The sequence below is a fragment of the Geotrypetes seraphini genome, chromosome 10 (genome assembly GCF_902459505.1).
Source record: "Geotrypetes seraphini chromosome 10, aGeoSer1.1, whole genome shotgun sequence".
NCBI classification, from domain to species: domain Eukaryota; kingdom Metazoa; phylum Chordata; class Amphibia; order Gymnophiona; family Dermophiidae; genus Geotrypetes; species Geotrypetes seraphini.
Window position 1 is genome coordinate 128500237 of NC_047093.1, and position 18975 is coordinate 128519211.

General features: G+C 43.8%; 1 protein-coding gene across 1 annotated transcript; it reads left to right on the top strand.

Annotated features, from left to right (window-relative positions):
* Positions 1 to 1467: 1467 nt before the first annotated feature.
* FASLG (Fas ligand) lies at positions 1468 to 17166 on the top strand. The gene is made up of 4 exons (XM_033962194.1): positions 1468 to 1725; positions 1829 to 1874; positions 9284 to 9340; positions 16772 to 17166. Exons 1-4 carry the CDS (start codon positions 1468 to 1470, stop codon positions 17164 to 17166), a joined length of 756 nt encoding a protein of 251 aa, XP_033818085.1.
* Positions 17167 to 18975: the final 1809 nt, after the last annotated feature.

The window sequence follows — 18975 nt, forward strand, 5'->3', positions numbered from 1 at the left end:
AAGTGTGAAGAAAATTTAGAGGACTTGGGATGCCAAGATATAAGAGTTTCCTTGATTCCTAAGTTGGAGGGAGACTTACATTTTTTGAGAAAAGCCAGGTTTTCAGATGTTTGCGGAAAACTTGGAGAGAGCTCAAGTTCCGAAGAGGGGAGGTAAGGTTGTTCCAGAGCTCAGTGATTTTGAAGTGGAGGGAGGTCCCTAGCTTTCCTGTGTGGGAAATGCCTTTTAGCGAGGGGAAGGCTAGTTTTAATTTGTGGGAGGATCTGGTGGTATTAGGGTTTGAGGAATTCCAAGAAAGAGGGATAAAGGGAGGGAGGATACCATATAGGATTTTGAAAGTTAAACAGGCGCATTTATAGTGGACCCTGGCGATTATCGGAAGCCAGTGGAGCTTGGCCAGGAGTGGGGAGACTTGGTCAAATTTACTTTTAGCGAAGATGAGCTTGGCCGCAGCATTCTGAATCTGTTGGAGTCTGTGGAGGTTTTTCTTAGTTAGGCTTAAGTAGATAGAGTTGCAATAGTCCAATCTGGAGAGGATGATGGATTGGACAAGGAGGGTAAAATGTTTTTGATGGAAGCAGGATCTAACTTTCCTCAGCAGATCTCTAATCTTGTCAAATATGGTTTCTTGGTTTGTATTCCCAGCACTCTTTAAGGGCCTTTCTGGACAACCCAATGCACACTGCGATTCATGCCTTTATCTCTAAGTTGTACTGCAATTCTGCGCACACACACACATTCCTTCACCCTTTACACATACAGACCCATCCTCCCCCACTTACACCTTCATGCCACATCACCCTCTCCCATACACACAAGATAGGTACAAACATATATAAAATACTCCTCACAGGCATGCCTCATACATCCACAGCCCCCACAACCTCAGTCCTCTAATGAAACAATCTTTATCATCTCTCCCTGCCCCTTACAACCATGCACAGGTTTGTGAGATGCCACGAGGTCGACAAAGGATGCCTATTAGAAAATGCTTCTTCATGGGAATGGTCATGGATTCATGGAACAACTTCCCCATGGAAATCACGGTGGCAAAACCAGAAACAGAACGTGAAGGCATCGGCGGAGATCAAATGAGGTCTGTAATTATGACAGGAAGTAAATGAGGCTTCGTGATCGTAATCTTGCTAAAGAAAAAAAAAAAAAAAAGAGGAGTTTGTTTAAAAATAAAATAATAGTTTGGTTTTCTATCGAGCCGTGTCTGCACAGCTCTGGTTACTTCATACAGGAGGATACCGATGCTCTCCAGAAGAGGTGGAAACTTTTAGTCTAATGCTGCTACCACTACGTATCAGAGTTAGGAAGCAAGAAGTAGGTGTATATAGAGTAGGTGTCAAAAGGCAGCTTTCCCTCACAGAGACTTGCACATACAGAAGACCAGTTGGAAGAAGACGTCTCCTCTATTAGGGAGGCCAGATTGGAGACTCGGAGCGCCAGTCCTTTCCCGCCATGCAACAGAACCTGAATTATGTGTACCCTCAGATCTTTTGGGTGGACGGTAACGCAAGCCCTCCTGTTGCCTGCTCCTCTTTGGCCGGCCCCCCTCCTGTCCCACCTAGGCAAGACTTAAAGAGGAACAAACGAAGGGACAGCACCTCACTGTGCCTCTTTATCATGTTTCTCCTGGTGCTACTGGCACTAACAGGCGTGGGAGTCGGGATCTACAAGATCCTCCAGATGCAGGATGAGCTGGCTCGACTTAAGGAGGTAGCCACTAAAACTGAAATGTATTTCTTTTTCATTGACTTATTTTGGACAATAAGAACTTTCGTTATACTTAAACAGTATTTTTTTTCCCCCCCCCTGTTAGTTGACCAGTGATGGACAGTTGACCCCTGCCCTGGAGAAACGTATTGGTGAGACATTTTCAAGCACTATCTACTTGTAAAATTGAACATCCAAGGCAGTGGACAATGTGATGCTCTTTTGCTGTCTCCATTATTTCCCCTTGCAGTCTTGTCTCCTTTTTTTAATTCCTTAACATTTTCTACCTTCGTACCTTTACCTCACACTCTATTAGAAAGCTCTTTGACAATAATCAGCAAACCCAGTATCTTGCTCTTTTTTGGCTTTTCTAATATTTTCGGTTCCTCTCAAATTCCCTCATTATTTCTTTTTTACTGTATCTTCCCTTATTCTCTTTTTCTAATTTTATTTATGACAACTTTTCAGAGCTTTAGGAATTATAACTTAAATGCAGTATTAATTAATTACACTTAGGTTTACTTGCTATGCTATATATAGTGTTTTAAATTGTGAACGAAGTTGCATATAATTTTTATGACCTAAATTATCTATGCACAGATTCACCTCACTCAGAAAACAGCAGTGGTTTACATAATTATCACATGCTAGATAAATGATATTTTGTTCAACGCAATAATTTAACTGGGGCTAAAAGACTGTTATCTTTTCTTTTGGACCCGGCCGTTTCCCACCACTCCTTTGGGCTCCAGCTCAGCTGGAATCGTGGCTGGAATCTGGTGCCATGAAACTTTATTAACAGCTACCTAGGGATTTCTGCTCTCTTAAATCCTCTCCTAATGTAGTTCAGTCATTGTAGCAACTGTCCTTGGCCAGTAAGCATGCACAGGGGCTTCTTCCAGAGCCCCACAATCTTAAGTCCTAAATATGTTCACTAGGTGTCACTATTGCATGATGAGGGAGACCATCCCTCCTCCCAAGAGGCTGCGGATGGTGCCTTCAGAATGTCCTCATTACCGACTGATCCTACCTGAACTGGGAATCGAACTCAACCCGTTCCACGTGGCACAGCCACTGAGATATAGTGCCAGCCATACATTGTGCCGTCTTGTCAGTTAACTGGTGTCTATTGTGCAATCAAAGGGATATAATACCATCTTTAAAGCACATTCCAGGAAATCAGGGAATAGTAGTAGACCAGCCCTTTGAAAGCGGAACTAAATCTATATCAGTTCTTCACAGAACTTGAGAAAGAACAATATATATGGGCTGCTCTGCTTAAATATATAGGGGTTGGTATTCAAAGTGATCCAGAAATGGCTCCTGGCTGGTTAAATTGTTTGTTTGGGGCCAACCGGTCATTTTCAGTGACATTCATTTGTCCGGTTAGCGCCCAACTCAAGATCAGCTATTTTGGTGGCTTTCTTGTGGCGGTAGTAGGGGAGTCAGAGTCTTGGCTAATTAAGATAGCTGCATAAATAAGACCGCTTAAAAGTCAGTCCTATCTTTGTGCGGTTCGCCACAACTGGTAAAGTGTTGACTACCACACTTCACTGGCTATGGGTTTCACTGGCTTTATAAATCCAAAATTCAATGCTAGAAAGCCCATATATAGCCCGGTATTGAATTTCCAGGTATAATGCTGCTGGCGGTCAATAAAATCCCGAGCTCCATCTAATCTAATCTAATCTAAACCTTAAGTTTATATACCGCATCATCTCCATGAGTATGGAGCTCGACACGGTTTACAAGAACTTAAATAATAGGTAGAGAAGAAGAAAAAGGTTTACATGAACTTATGTGTAGAAGGGAGGAGAAAAAGGGGGGGAGGATAGAGTTACAATTTGATGAAAAGCCAAGTTTTCAGTTGTTTGCGGAATAACTGAAGGGAGCTCAGGTTCCGCAGCGGGGTGGTGAGGTCGTTCCAAAGACCTGTGATTTTGAAGAGAAGGGATTTTCCCAGTTGCTACTCTTTGGGATTCCGGAATCTTGCTATTCCTTGGGATTCTGTATGGAATGTTGCTACTCCTTGGGATTCCAGAATCTTGCTATTCCTTGGGATTTTGTTTGGAATGTTGCTACTCTAATCTAATCTAAACCTTAAGTTTCTATACCGCATCATCTCCATGAGAATGGAGCTCGACACGGTTTACAAGAACTTAAAATAGTGGGTAGAGAAGAAGAAAAAGGAATTACATGAACTTATGTGTAGAAGGGGGGAGAGAAAGGGGGGAAGGATAGAGCTACAATTTGCTGAAAAGCCAGGTTTTCAGTTGTTTGCGGAATAACTGAAGGGAGCTCAGGTTCCGCAGCGGGGTGGTGAGGTCGTTCCAAAGACCTGTGATTTTGAAGAGAAGGGATTTTCCCAGTTTGCCTGCATAGTGGATGCCGCATAGAGAGGGGAAGGCTAGTTTATACCTTTGGGCAGTTCTGGAGGAGTCGGGACTGGAGGAGTTGAAAGATAGTGGGATAAGGGGAGGGAGGATGCCGTGAATGATCTTAAAAGCCAGGCAGGAACATTTGAAATGGATTATTGACCATATACGGGACATTTTTTTTTAGTATCATGGAAGTCCTGTTTTCTGCCATGCAGGACATTCAGCTTAGCCATTTGCCTAGAGTGGGGGCTCCGAGGGCAGCAAAGAGCAATCGCAGTCAAAGCAAAGCAGTAGGTTCTCATGTTCCCGTATCAAAGAACCAGCAGCGAGTCCTTTCACCTGCAGGAAGGGGGAGTGGCCTAGTGGTTAGAGCGGACGACTGAGCAGCCTGAGGTCGTGAGTTCAATCCCAGCCTGCTCTCTACATTGCCCCAAGTACCACAGTAAGAATGTGAGCTTGCAGGAACAGATCAAGAAAATACTTCAAGAGTACCCAATTATTATTCAATGCATTGTGAATCTCTTCATGAAAAGTGATAAATAAAAGAAAACATTTTCAAATAGCCCAATTATTTCAGGGAAATTGCCCTCAATATGTATATACTGTATATATGAAAATAGTTTAATATTTAAAGATTGATTTCTACTTATGCATATTTACAACTTTGATTTTGGAGTTGGGGTGATCCTGATTATTCTGTTTATCAATTGCTTTGGGTGGGGGGGGGGGGGGGCGCCTGAAAGTTAACTGAATAGGGCACAAAACTGAAGGACTAAAACCCAGCCTGGTTTTCAGGATTTTCTCAATGAATGCGTACAAGATCGATTTGCATTCGCTGCTTCTATTGCATATTCATTGTAAAAATCCCGAAAACCAGGCTGGGTTGTGGACCTCAAAGACTGGATTTGAGAACCTCTGGCTTAGGCCCTTGGCTATCTGATACCTTTACATCAGCCCTGAAGTTGTCCTAAGCTGGTTTCTGTTGCTTCCCACTTGGCCAGTAAAGCTACTGAGGCTCCTTTAGCATCCCGAGTCATTCTGCATTTGAGTCAAGGTAAATAGGGAATCCATATTGCCTCCCCCCCAAATTGCTATATGTGAATCATATGTTAGTGTCAGGAAATTAGATTTATCTCTTTCTTACATTCTTTCTGTAGGTCACATTAATTTAAGATTTGCAGAGCCCATTATTAGAAAAGGCATCTCATTGCATGACTTCAGTTGAGTAGAATGATGATGCCTGGACCTTACTCAAAGGCACGGTGCACGAAGCACAAAAACTGTGCGTCCCCAAGTTCAGGAAAGGGTGCAAAAAAAAAAAATAGAACAAAAAACCCAGTGTGGATAACGAATGCAGTGAAAAAGGCGATAAATGACAAGAAGGCATCATTCAAAAAAATGGAAAAAGGACAAACCAGAAGACAACCGAAAGGAGCACAAAAAACATCAAAAGGAGTGTCACCGAGTGGTTAGGAAAGCAAAAAGGAAATATGAAGAGAGGATATTACTGCTGTGGTGTTTTAATTCCTATGAATTGCTGCAATCATTCATTGAAAATATACATACTACAGTGGTGCCTCGCATAACGAACGCCTCGCACAGCGAACGCTGCGCACAACGAACTTCAGGTCTTGCTTCCTACAACGAACTTCGTTTCACCCAACGAAGTCGCCCGAGCTGCATCCTTCCGCGCAGGCACTGCGCTTAACTGCCCTCTCTCCGCCTGGCTCCCTGTGCAGTGGCGGACCGTCGGCTCGCAGGGGCCCGGCGCCTACTGCTGATGCGTTGGGGGGGGCGGCGGAGCTACTCTCGCCGCTTCCCCGATGCTAGAAAAAAAAAAAAAAAATGAACAGTTAAGTCCCAGTTTTTGCCGCTGAGACTCTGCCCTCTCTCACTGTAAAATTAGACTCTACTTAGTCTGTCTTTAAATTTAAAAAATGTGTGTTGTTTTAAAAAACAATTATGTTTTTAGATGTATCTAAATAAAAATAATAACCAAAAATTTATCTTTTTTTATGCCATCTTAGCATATTTTATGCTACAGAACGAATTATTTTTTTTTAACATGTATTGTTATGGGAAAACGCGTTTCACATAACGAACTTTTCGCATAACAAACTTGCTCCTGGAACCAATTAAGTTCGTTGTGTGAGGCACCACTGTATTTATTTCTTTAAAAATTTTTTATACTGCTTAATAAACTAAACTAAACTAAACCTTGGGTTTATATACCGCACCATCTCCACGAATGCGGAGCTCGGCACGGTTTACAGGAATACCTATGCGGTTTACATAAAAGTTTAACAATATATACATTTGCATCAAGAAAAAACAAAATTCTATGTGCAATTACAAAAGCATCAACAACAGGTAACTCCTAGAATAAGGATATGATGTCATACACTACAATATTCAGAAATATATACTGGTGAATGATACATTATGAATGAACAAACCAAACAGTGGAGATATTCAAGAATGCAGGTGTGCCGATTTATTTCAAAACACTGACCAAGTTTGTGCGATGGTGCAACACCCACATGTTTTGGCCGATATGGCCTGCCTCAGGAGCCATCGTGGATAAAAACCTCAATAGCAAAACTTTTATTTATTTATTCAGTTTTCTATACAAGGGAACTCAGAACGGCTTACATTAATTTATTCAGGTCCTCAAGCATTTTTCCCTGTCTGTCCCGGCGGGCTCACGATCTATCTGATGTACCTGGGGCCATGGGGGGATTAAGTGACTTGCCCAGGGTCGCAAGGAGCAGCGTGGGTTTGAACCCTCAACCCAAGGGTGCCGAGGCTGTAGCTTTAACCACTGCGCCACACTCTCCCCTTTTCGGCGTGAGAACTCCGCATGTGACGTTAGCAATGCATGCATGACATCATACTCGCATTGCTAACATCGCATGCGCTGTTCATGCGCTTTATAAGTTTGTGTGTGTGGCGTTTCACCAGTGTTGCTTCTCACTAGTGCGGTGTATGGGAGTAGAAGGGTGATATGAGGTGAAGTGTGGCACCTTATTGCAGATCACACAAAATCCATGGTGGACCGTGTGGGCCCCCAAACCATCCACCACACCCCCTGACCCCCCAGCCCTACAAAACAGTCACTGGTCCGATCCCTTCCATTCACTTTTGAAAGTTGTGAGGCAGAAGCAGTGCCCACTTGCTCCTACCTCCAGTGCTGCCTTCTTTCAAAATGGTTGTTCATGACCCTTAAAGGTGGGTGGGGTCTAGATCCCCTGGATCCCACTGGAAGCTCTCTGGTCGAGGTACTACCTCCTTAAGAGTGCCCAGGCTAGGAATACTGTGACCCAGGATGCCCTGACCAAAACCTATGTGACCTAAGCCTAGGTCAGTGCACCCCTGGCTTGGACACCCAGGCTGAGAATGGTCCCTGGTTAGGGAACCCCTGGGTTAATCACAGTGGCGTAGTAACGGGGATGGACGGTCAGAGCACCCAGGATTCCTCTCAGCAGGGGTGCCACTGAGCCACAGCAGAGCAGGCTGACATCTCTCCTTTCCCCCTTGCAATGGGGGAGGGGTCTTTTAAATGTTCTCCTCACCCCCATTGGTACCTCTTAAAGTCTTCTATTCTTAGCCAGCAGTGAACAGGGACTTCTATCCACTGTTCACACTGGCCCCCAAGCCCTCCCTCTGATGTAACTTCCTGTTTGCAGGACCCTGCTCACTGCTGGTGAAAAAACAGAAGTGGGCACCATCTTTCCTCTGTACTGGTCGCCGCCTTCCCTTGGTATTCCACTGCCTAGGCATCCCGGAACAGGGAAGCTCTTCAACCGAAGCCTTCCAAAGGTGGACTGGACCCCACTGGTGCTTCCAACTGGAGTACTGGTTGGGGGAATCCAAGGGGAGCTGGGGATATGGGCCTCAATGGGCCATCAGGGACATTTTGCAAGCTAGGGTAAGAGATCAGGCGTGGGCTTTGAGAAGCCTTGTTCATGTACCGACAGAAAGGATGACATTTCACTTATTTGGCTTCACCCAAGATCATAAATTTTACTTGTGCTACAGCAAATGACTGCATTTTACTATGAAATATAAACTTCTTTTTTTCCCGACAGCACACGCTTTATATAACATTAAGTGATTTGCACGCTATTTAGTTTACTGTTTTGGAGTAACATTTTTTTAAGCATGTTTGTTAAATGACGCTTAGAGGAGCTTTCCAATACGCCACTTGCTGCTCTGCAGGCTAAGCTGACAGGAGAGCCAGGACATAGTTTGAGCATTGGGATGATGGGGACTGAGACTGGAGTACTTTAGGGTATAGGTGGGCAGCTGAGACATGGGAGATGAAAGGGTGAGCATTGGGAATAGTGGCTGGAAGGGTAACAGTGAGCAATACAGGTGGAAGAAATGGAGCGGGAGCTTGAACAAGGGATTACGAAACAGAAAAGCAGAACTGACTGGTGTGTAGGGGTGGGGTGGGGGGGGGAGAGAAGCAGGTTTATCTTTTGATCCAGATTGGAAGATCAAGACTAAGGGGCAAGCCTACCCATCTCATTACATGTAACTGAAACTTAACCTGATCGTTTTCTGCATATATTTATTTGAGATTGAGCGTAAATGAATTGCAAGTAACACCGGTGTCAAACCATAGTTATTAGTGGCAGAGAATGTTTATAGCGGCTGCTATTGTCCTTCCAAAACACGTCAGATGATAGGGTATAGTTTAGTGTTTTTTTAGTGGATCCCAAGAAGAAAAAGGCTGAAAAGTAGTATTGGGTAAGGTTACCATACGACTCCAGAAAAAGGAGGATAGATTGAGACATCCGGGTTTTATTTCTACTGAAAGCAATGGAAGTAAAACCCGGATGTCTCAAGCCATCCCCCTTTTTCTGGAGCCATATGCTAACCCTAGTACTAGGATATCTGTTTCATAGATCCATTAAATGCTAAGACAATTTTTAGAGATTCCAAAGTGAGGTGTTATGATTTACAGCTGATTAGCACTGTGCTATCTGGCCAAACAAAGACATTTTAGACCCTGGAGCCCAGCCTTTTGGCAGGAAAAAGACACCCTACCCTTATCCTGCAGCAGTAATGTCTTGCTTGCATTTATCTGGGCACCTCAATCTTTGTGCTACTCCCAGCCTTATCTCGACAAACAGCTTCTCCGACTGGCTTATTCTGGGTTTTTTTTTTTTTTAATGCAGGACTTCCAGACATCAGCACAGAAAAGAAGGACATGATACAGGCAGCCCACGTGACAGGTACGTACAACTTGTTGGTGGAGTAGGCTATTTCCAAGAGTCGGAGCCGCACAAGTATGTTTGAATCCATGCACTCACAGTTCTAAAGCAGTGGTCTCAAACTCGGGGCCCGCCAGGTACTATTTTGAGGCCCTCGGTATGTTTCTCATAATCACAAAAGTAAAATAAAAGAGTTTCTTGATCATATGCCTGTTTAGCTATAAATTACAATATTATTATTAAGGCTTAGCCAAAAGGAAAGATTTATAAACTATAAAGAGTTTTACCTCATGCAAAATTGTCATTTCTTTAATAAGACGTTAACTATTTTTTCCTGAGGCCCTCCAAGTACCTACAAATCCAAAATGTGGCCCTGCATTGGGTTGGAGTTGGAGACCACTGCCGTAAAGGTTACGATTGGTTATATGGCTCCACAAGCTGCATTCTCTCCCTCAGCCACAGGATGTCACTGCTGTACTGTGTATATACTAACATGTACAACATGTGGCAGAGAAAAAGTCCGAGAGCGCTCTCTTAGTAAAAGGGGGTGGGGGAAAAGACCTTCTAAGCTGTGGTAGAGGTTTGTACCGTGGCTTGGGGCACGCTGCTGCGATGCTCAAAGAATTCCTATGAGTTTTGGAGAAGCTTCTAATTAGCATTTAGCGCTCCAAGCAATGATAGACACCTCTACCGCAGTTTAGTAAAGGGGGGGGTGGGGGCAGTTATTCTTATTCTTTATTTGGGCTGGATTTCTGGGCAGTGAGATAAAAAAGAAAAAGAGCATAGAAGTAAGGAAATGGGAAACATTATTTGTTTGTGTTTCTGCAAAAATTTCTTTGTTTCCCTATTGACATAGAGGGGCAGAATAAAAAAAAAAAGTCTAAGTCCCCTAGACGCAGAAAGTAGGCAGCAGGGAAATGTCCATTCTCAAAAAAAACCCAAAACCGTCCAAAATGAGATTTTTTTTTAGAATAGTCTACCTCTACGTTCACTAGTTTAATTGGCCAAATCACCACTACGTCTATCCTTAAGACACATCCCCAACCCAAAAATCGCCCAAGTTCCAAACGCCCAAAACAAAGACTTTATAGGCAACATAGGGGGCCAGTCCTTCACTTAAAAGCAGAACTACAAGGACCGACACAATCTCCCCCCAACCAGTCTCCTCCACCACGGATCCCCCGCCCTCACACTAACCTCAAAAGTTGGCTGGCAGGGTCCTCTCTCTGTCCATTTGGCAGGCCCGCCTTCCTTGGACTGGTGGGCCTGCCCCTTCCTGGTGCATTGTGGGATGCACCAGGGAGTGGCCTAGGGCCTGATTGGCCCAGGCGCCTAAGGCCCCACCTATGGCCAACTGAATCTCTCCTGCCGTGATCGTTACTGGTGTGTGTGTGGGGGGGGGGGGAGGGGCAGGTTGCCTGGGCTGCTGAGCTGATCATGGCAGCCGCGATCAGCTCAGTGGCCTGATTAGGAACTTGTACTTGTTTTAACTTGGTCTAAGTCAAAACCATATAAGTCCCGTCTGGCAACCTGTCAAACCTTTTTGGTTATGGCTGCCAGACGACTAAGTCTAGGTCAGCCCACCTCCCACCCTATCCACTCCTCCAAAAACGCCCCCTTTTCACTCTAGGCATATAGAGGCAGGGTAAAGGCCTAAGCTGGTTTTAGATACATCTAAAACCAGCTTTGATTATCGGACGATCTGTCTTTTTGAATGGTTTTATAAGGGGCTTTGCTTGCCTGGGAGGATCCTGAAGATTGCTATAGGGATGGTTGGGAGAGGGAGTTGGGGAGAAGGTTGGGGGACATGGTTAACATCCCCTTTGCCTCCTCCTTAATTGAAAATGGATACAAAATGTATTACCAATAGAATATAACTCCCCACCGCTTGTCTCAGATTTATGATCAGCATGAGAATCTCTGTTTGAGGTCCTGTGGAGATTCGGCATCTTTTCAATATATATGGTGGTCGTGTCCTGTGATAAAGCCTTAGTGGACTATGGTGTGTCAGTTGCCAGTTCACATTACCAAGAAGCATTGTCCTATGTTGAAAGAATGCTTTATACTGAATGCTCTCCTACCGGGCTATTACCTCTCCGGAGAATTGTTTAGCTTTATATGTTTGCATTGTAGCTTGTCTGGCCTTGGCAAAACACTGGCGCTCCACAAAGGTACCTGAGCGTCAACACTTACTCTGCCATCTAGATTATGTACATCTAATGTATGAACTGACAGCACGACGACGTCAGAGGTTGGTCCTGTATAACAAAATCTGGGATACGGCCTCCTCTCCATCATGGCTGTGAATCTGTGTGCTGTTGTCCTACAGGGGGGGGGGGTTACCAGCTTAAGGTTTTTTCATTAGTGTTCTAGTTTTTCTGTATGTTTTGTATTAGAGGGTAAGAAGGGAGGGTTTGGGTGGGATGTTGGGAATGTGCTGCTGCTTATGTTTGATTTCTATTTTGAAAAATGTCAATAAAAACAGATTTTGCAAAAATAAAAAAGAAAGTCAGTTCAAAGTGATGTACAATTAACAATAACAATACACAGGGGCTAGAACAGTGTTTTTCAACTTCTTCAAGACAAGTACCCCCTAAGCCTAACAAATACCGAGTACCCCCGCCCAAGCTCCGCCCCAGACTCACTCAAGCTCCGCCCTAGACCCCACCTCCATACTAATAGTACTAATTGTAATGAATTCAAATTCTACTGTCTACTATATAAAGTAACCCATGGAACTGCACCCAGCTACTTAAACAACCGTCTATACTGTAACCTCTCTCCCAGAATAAGGAGAACTCAGAGCCTATTCATATACCCACCTCTCAATGGTACCAGACGCCGCAAGAAACTATACGACAGCCTCTTGGCGACACAGGCAGCGAAGATTGACCCTATCATCTCCAATCTACTGATCAAACCAACAGACATTAAAGTATTCCGAAGAGAAATCAAAACTCATCTTTTCAAAAAACACTTCCCATCATCCTAACCTAGAATATACTCTCAGGAACACCACCTCCACCACCACAGCAACTCTTTTAACATAGTATAACTCACTACTGTATCCCAAATGCATTATTATTATTATTATTCATCACAGTAACCTATTATATACCTTCTCTTTGCTTTGTAATTCTCCAAGAAATGTCCAGACTTTCAATGTAACTTGCTATACACATGACTCTTAGTATTGTAGTGATAACCCTCCTAGAAAAGTCCAGACTTCTAATTTGTATACTTACTCCTACTTTGTACTTCTCCTGGAAATGTCCAGACTATCAATTGTAACTTGCTATATACATGACTCTTAGTATTGTAACGCTCCTGGAAATGTCCAGACTACTAATTTGTAATCCGCTTAGAACCGCAAGGTACAAGCGGAATAGAAATCACTAATGTAATGTAATGTAATGCAATTTCTTCCATCCATTTTTCATATACACACAATATAATCTTAATACATAATGGTAACCACAAAATTAAAAAAAAAAAAAACACAAAGCACATTGTACGTACAGAAAATGTTAATTACCATTTACTGTATATTTGGGGAGGGGAGTTCAATGAGGTCAAGGCAGATGACTTTAAAATATGCAATCAGTAACAACTATAGAAAAATAGATTAATATAGAGCAAAATATAGATAGCACATATAAATTCTCAAAACTGACACATTTTGATCACTAAATTGAAAATAAAATTATTTTTCCTACCTTTGTTGTCTGGTGATTTCATGAGTCTCTGGTTGCACTTCCTTCTGACTGTGCATCCAATATGTCTTTCTTTCTGCCTCCTGTACGCTTCCTCTCCTCCAGACCCCATTCCTTTCCTCAACCAACATCTCTCTCTCTCTCTCTCTCTCTCTGTCCCTCCTTTCTTCCTCTCTCCTCCACCCCTATTGGCAACATTTCTCCCTCTCTCATCCCCCGGATCATGTGCAGCATTTTTCACCACTGCCCACCAGCCCCTTGTCCATTTCTCCTTCTATCACCACTCTCCAACACCATGCCACATCTCTCCCTCCATCATTATGTCCAACATTCCTCCCCCTTGCATCCCCTTCAATCTGTCCCTCTGTTCCCTCTCCACTACCATATCCAACATTTCTCCCTCTCATCCTTCTATTCCCCATGCATCTCTACTTCACTCCTCTCTCTCTATGCCCAATTTTCCTTTTTTCCTTTCCCCATGTGCACCATCTCTCACTCACACACTCATGCCCATCAATTCTCCCTTTCTATTCCCTCCCTTCTCTGTCCCAAGTTAGTGCCCCTTCCCTTCCTTCTGTGTTGAGTTCATGATCCCTCCCCCCGAAGCCGACCCATCCACAGAAGCTGCAGGTGCCGCCGGGGATCCCTGCCTGCCACCCGCTGAAGCTGCCAGTGACGGGGATCCCTCCCTGTCTGCCTGCCCACTGCACCACCCCTCACCCCGAAGTCAACCCTGCCACCTCGCCGGAGCCAATATGCTTCATTCCCCCCCGCCCCCCCAGCAGCAATTCTGCACAGGGACGGGCCACAGCAGTTGCAGTGACTCACAAGTGTGTAGACATCCCTCTTGCCGGGGATGTTGGGGGGGGGGGTGGCAGTGTATGGGAATTTGTGTCCCTCCTGCCGACTGACTTGTGGTGGGGCTTGGGGGTTCCCTGCCACTGTCGCTCAGCCGATTGTGGCGGGAAGATTCCCTTGCCGTGATCAGCTCAACAGCAATGCAATTCTCTAAACGGCGTCTGTGACATGGACGCCGGTTAGAGAATCGGGGTGGCGATTCTGTATAGGACGCCCATGTGCCATTCTTAAAAGCCGCTCAAGCGGCTGCTGAGACCGGGCGTCCTATACAGAATCAAGCCCTGAGAGTAAATCCCACATACAACAGTGACCATTTTGCATTTAATATATTCTGTATATGGAAGCTGCTTTTATTAGACAGAATTCTAAAAATCATTGCTATGCCTTAAAGAATAGGGCTTAGAGCCAATTCCTGCGCTGAAAGTTGAGTTGATATTTACACCAGCTGAAACCTGGCGCAAATTGCTGGTGCTCAACTCATATCGCAATCAATAACCAGCGTTCCAAAAAACTTCTGAAGCAATATTATGACTCATTGTTATTTTAAGAGCCTTCAGAAGTGGCACTCAAGCAGTTGGTACATTTTTGGCTGAGGCTAAGGAGGCAAATGTGGCCAGTGGAAATTAAACAACAAATCAAAGATAAGTGCTTTTATCTATATGTTGAAGCGAAAGTGAAAAATTGAAAATAAGTCTGAAAAAGAATACTGTGTTGATGAGGAAGCTAGCGGCTAACAAATATCTCAGCGGAAAAATTGACTAACCGCTTGAGTGCCGCTCCTGAAGGCTCTTAAAATAATAATAAGTTATAATATTGACTGAAAAGTTTTTGGAACGCTGGTTATTGATTGCGACATTTGTTACTAATATAAACCAGTAAAACTACTGTGACTATGTACATGGGATTTAAGGCGCACAACTCATGGCATTTTGGCACGTAAACGGTGCTATTCTATAAAACGGCACTGAACCTTTTGGCATGTTTCCGACCCGCCCATGCCTCTCCCCTGGCCACGCCCCCTTTGGATTAACACACTATGGGATTTACATGCCCAGAGTCATAGAATAGCTGATTAAGGTCAACTCATTGACAGTTATCAACTCATTAATCAACTTGCGTACCTCTTAGATCCATACCAATATTTAACATAGAAACATAGAAAATGACGGCAGAAAAGGGCCATAGCCCATCAAGTCTGCCCACTCCAACAACCCTCCCCCAATCTACACTCTATCAATCGTCCCCAAGCTGCCCTCCTCTATGCTACCCTCGTAGGGATCCGACGTGGGCATCCCATTTATTCTTAAAATTTTGTATGCTGCTGGCTACGATCACCTGCTCCGGGAGCTCGTTCCAATGGTCCACCACTCTTTCAGTGAAGAAGTACTTCCTGGTATCCCCATGAAATTTCCTCCCCCCCTGATTTTCAGCAGATGTCCCCTTGTGGACGAGGGTCCTTTTTAGAAGGAAAACGTCGTCTTCCACCTCTATGCGACCAGTGATGTACTTAAATGTCTCTATCATATCTCCCCTCTCCCTACGTTCTTCGAGAGAGTATAGCCGCGACTGTGTGCTCTATTTGCACATAGTACGCATTTTTTCCCAATAGTGCAAGTACAGTGTGATGTGCAAATAGCCTGCACTCTTCAAGAAAAGTATGCACTATGAAAGAAAAAGATTTCCGAGTTCCCATCTCTAGCAAAACTGTCGCAGTAATCTTTGCAATTGGCCATAAAATTGCATTCTTGTATTAAAATCCTGTAGCAGAGCTTAAAATTTTGAAGCAATAACCGCAAAAATATATTCACATCACATAACATCGCACTTATAAACCGTGTAAACGTAAGTTCAACGCGGTTAACAAAAGATTAATAATAACATAACCTAGGGAACATTTAGCTTAATTCAAACAAATGTAAGGAAGTTTTTTTTCACCCAAAGGGTCGTGGACACTTGGAATGCGCTACCGGAGGAAGTGATCAGGCAGAGTACGGTACAGGGAATCAAACAGGGATTGGACGGATTCCTGAGGGATAAAGGGATCGTGGGATACTGAGAGAGGTATCCAGGTAAAAAGTATAGAAACCCAACCAGGTCGTACATGTGCAAGACCGGAGGGTTAGGACTTCGATGGGAAGATAGGACTTAAATGGGAAACCAAGGTGGCAAGGGCCCCTTCTGGTGATTCAGACAGGTCGTGACCTGTTTGGGCCGCCGCGGGAGCGGACTGCTGGGCAGGATGGACCTATGGTCTGACCCGGCGGAGGCACTGCTTATGTTCTTATGTTCTTAATTCGCCAGATACGTTGAAAAAAAGATACGTTTTCCATTGAGTTCTAAAGCAGTGGTTCCCAACCCTGTCCTCAAGGACCCCCCAGGCCAGTCGGGTTTCCAGAATAGCCCTAATGAATATCCATGGAGCAGATCTGCATGCCTGGCACCTCCATTATATGCAGGTCTCCCTCATGCATATTCATTAGGGCTGGCCTGGGGGGTCCTCGAGGACAGGGTTGGGAACCACTGTTCTAAAGTGTTTATAAGAACAAGCACTATGCAACAATGGTTAATATTCCCTATCGTAAAAAGCATCGTAAATGCTAATGTATTGTTCCAAAGATTTCTTACTCTTACATCCTCGAGCCAATGGAAAGTTAAACAAAGCGTGTGATCCTCTTCTAGGATGATATAAGGAATCTATCGGTCATTATATAGATTGGAGCATATTTAACAGATCTATACAATACTTTCCAAGTTTATGCATGACTTGCTTGAATAGAGGTCTTTGGATTATGATTATTGAGACTTCATCTATTATGGAAACAGATATAAAATTGGCACGCATAGACATTCTTTAATTCTACTGTTAATTGTCTCACTTTAGGAAAAGAAAATACTAATTCCTTGCCTCTGGAGTGGGAAGACACATATGGGCGTACCTTCACTGCTGGAGTTCAGTACAAAAACACAGGATTAATTGTCAATGAAACTGGCCTTTACTTTGTCTACTCCATGGTTTACTTCCGGTGGAAGTCATGCGAAAACAATCCTCTCAGCCACACGGTGTTCAAAAGGACTCCACGATACCCTAAAGACATGGTGCTGATGGAAGGCAAGACGACAAATTATTGCACGGACAGGAGCATGTGGGCAAGGAACAGTTACCTAGGAGCAGTGTTTAACTTAACTAGATCCGACAGTTTACATGTCAACGTTTCCAATGTAAATTTTGTTGGCTTTGAAGAGTCAAAGACATTCTTTGGCTTGTACAAGCTTTAAAGGTATAAGTGACGCTCAACAAATTTGCACTAGAAAATCCTATGCGACTTATGGTACAGGCAAGACTATATTTATTTATTTTTACATTTATGTGGCATCCTTAACACATATTACTAGACATAGAGTTTTTATGTAAATAGCACACACGTAGTGCAAAATCGGCAGAATTGGTGCCTAAAATACTACGTGACGGAGAAGCCATAAGAGTTTTAAAAAATATATGGATTTTAACCTAAATTTTCATGACACCAACATGGGAAACTTCTGAAAATAAGTTGTGAGCTGGATCCAAAGATGGACTGCAAGAACAGAGAAGACCTGAGAATTAGAAGAATCTTGGAGCATATGTTTGCTGACAGGAATGGCATTATCAAGAGGGCAGGTAGACAGGGAAGAGTCGAACCCTGTATACCAATACAACTGCAGTTATGGAAGATGATGCCATAAGTGCTATATATATATATTTTATAACTGACTGAGTTATAAGAATTAATAAAAATGGAAACTCTAGTTTGCTCATCTATGCCATCCTTTATCCCTTAGAAATCCAATGTATTTGTCCCAAGCTTTCTTGAATTCAAATACAGTTTTCGTCTCTGCCACCTCCACCAGGAGGCCATTCCATGCATTCACCACCCTTTCTCTGAAAAGGCTTAGACTTCATGAGTGCATCCACTCCAGAAGAAGGTGGACTTTAGGCGTCTTTACGAGATGACCTCTGCCTATGCTTGGAGCCTTTTCTATACCTTTATCGATAGTCTACTGCATAAGATCAATTAAACGGATTTATCTTATGGAGCGGACATGGGCCAACTTTAAAAAAAAAAAAAAGAACTGGAGGTTAGGGTAAGCTAAATTTCATTGGATGACTAGGTTTCAGAGGTCATTTACAAAGGGCTAGGTGGAACTTGCATGTATAAATGGTCTTCTTACATGTGAAAGCAATGATTTAAGAAAGTTGACCAATATTCGAAAGGGTGTAACCGGGCGGTGAGGGTCCGGCCCAGTTAAAACCCACTGAGCAATCCAGCACACAATATTTAGCAGCAATGCTGCTGAATTTCACCACTAACTGGGCATTTTCTAACTGATTAGGTTAGGAGCGAGCTGGCAATTTTATGACCACTATCCGACTAAGGAACCGTATACAGTTAGCAAAAAGGCTGTCCTAACTTTATGCACTAAAGTTAACTGGACACCAGTCTGAATATCAGTTAGTGCCTGGTTAACTTCCAGGTGACCGCTGATACCTATGGTCCTTTTATAATAAGCCATAGTAGAGGTTTGCACCGCGGCCTGGAACGCTAAATGCTCTGATGCATTCTATGAGCGCCAGAGCAGCGTTGGAGCATTTAGGGATCTGGGCCCCGGTTGAACCATCTACTGCGGATTAGTAAAAGAGGAGGGGGGGGGGGGCTGGCGGATTGTATATATTTAATGGCAGGAGCTGCACATGCCTCTGAATTGAATATCCAGGATCAATTCAGCCCATGGCTGTGAGCAGTTGCGAGGCGGCTTGCCGCCGTGGACTGAATATTAGGTGGACAGTTTTAAAGAAGGAATAATCTAAGTGAGGTTCGGGTAGGCCTGAAAAGTATCTGCCGGATTCTCTAAATGGCGCCGACTGCGTATTAATTATCCGATGGCGCCGGCTAACGAATCGTGCTGCCAACAAAGAGAAGTCCTGGAAATGTAAGCCAGGGTTTGCCAGGCCGAAATTTCCGGCGCTTACCTTTGATGTGAATCGCGCCTCCAGCACCGTGTGTTTAAGCGCTGGTAGGCACTTTGAATTTTTGCTTAAATACCATT

Bases quoted from the DNA above. Each gene is read 5' to 3' on its own strand.
- FASLG (XM_033962194.1), top strand. From the start codon at position 1,468: ATGCAACAGAACCTGAATTATGTGTACCCTCAGATCTTTTGGGTGGAC. The intron at 1,726-1,828 runs GTAGCCACTAAA...CCCCCCTGTTAG, and splicing joins AGCTGGCTCGACTTAAGGAG to TTGACCAGTGATGGACAGTT. The intron at 1,875-9,283 runs GTGAGACATTTT...TTTTTAATGCAG, and splicing joins TGCCCTGGAGAAACGTATTG to GACTTCCAGACATCAGCACA.